The sequence below is a fragment of the Opisthorchis viverrini genome (assembly GCF_000715545.1).
Source record: "Opisthorchis viverrini unplaced genomic scaffold opera_v5_407, whole genome shotgun sequence".
Lineage (NCBI taxonomy): Eukaryota > Metazoa > Platyhelminthes > Trematoda > Opisthorchiida > Opisthorchiidae > Opisthorchis > Opisthorchis viverrini.
Window position 1 is genome coordinate 2,794 of NW_008752064.1, and position 528 is coordinate 3,321.

Below are 528 nucleotides of genomic sequence, written 5' to 3' on the forward strand. Positions count from 1 at the left end.
CCAAAATACGTTGACAGTGTAGGATATAGCTCTTCGCAACCACATTCCATGCATTTAAGATCCTTGAACAAGACTGGAAACGCACTCTTCTGCGGATTTACTCCATTTGACAATCTGGTTAGCAGACATCTACATCTTTTTCAGGGACAGCTAGCCTTAAAGGAGACCCCGTCGCGCGCATCCACTCCGAGTTCCATTGATTCGACTGGAAAATCAGACGAAAAACCTTACTTGAAGTGCGAAGAAATCACCGTTGAAGAAGGCACACCGACAAGACTGGAAATGAAAGTGGACTTTAACGAAAATTGTGGTAGGCTTTGTAGAGGTCATTTTACTTTTTGTTCTGCTGCTGGTGATGTTAATGTTACAGTCAGATTGCGTAGCTTCTACCTCTTGAGTTGTAGTCAGTAATACCGACGGAATAATGCGGTCAAAGGAAGTTACGCAATTTATATTAACCGAACGAGTGGTTACCACTGAGTACTATATATATATATATATATATATAATCTTTCGTAGAGATTTTTT

The 528-nt window shown here is 40.3% G+C and overlaps 1 protein-coding gene across 1 annotated transcript in view; it reads left to right on the forward strand.

Annotated features, from left to right (window-relative positions):
* Positions 1-144: 144 nt before the first annotated feature.
* T265_15248 (hypothetical protein) overlaps positions 145-528 on the forward strand; it is a gene marked incomplete at both ends in the record, with an annotated part of 46,533 nt that continues 46,149 nt past the window's right edge. The window contains one exon of the mRNA XM_009177247.1: positions 145-310. Within this exon, the coding sequence (XP_009175511.1) occupies positions 145-310 (166 nt within the window). The remainder of the gene's footprint in view (positions 311-528) is intronic.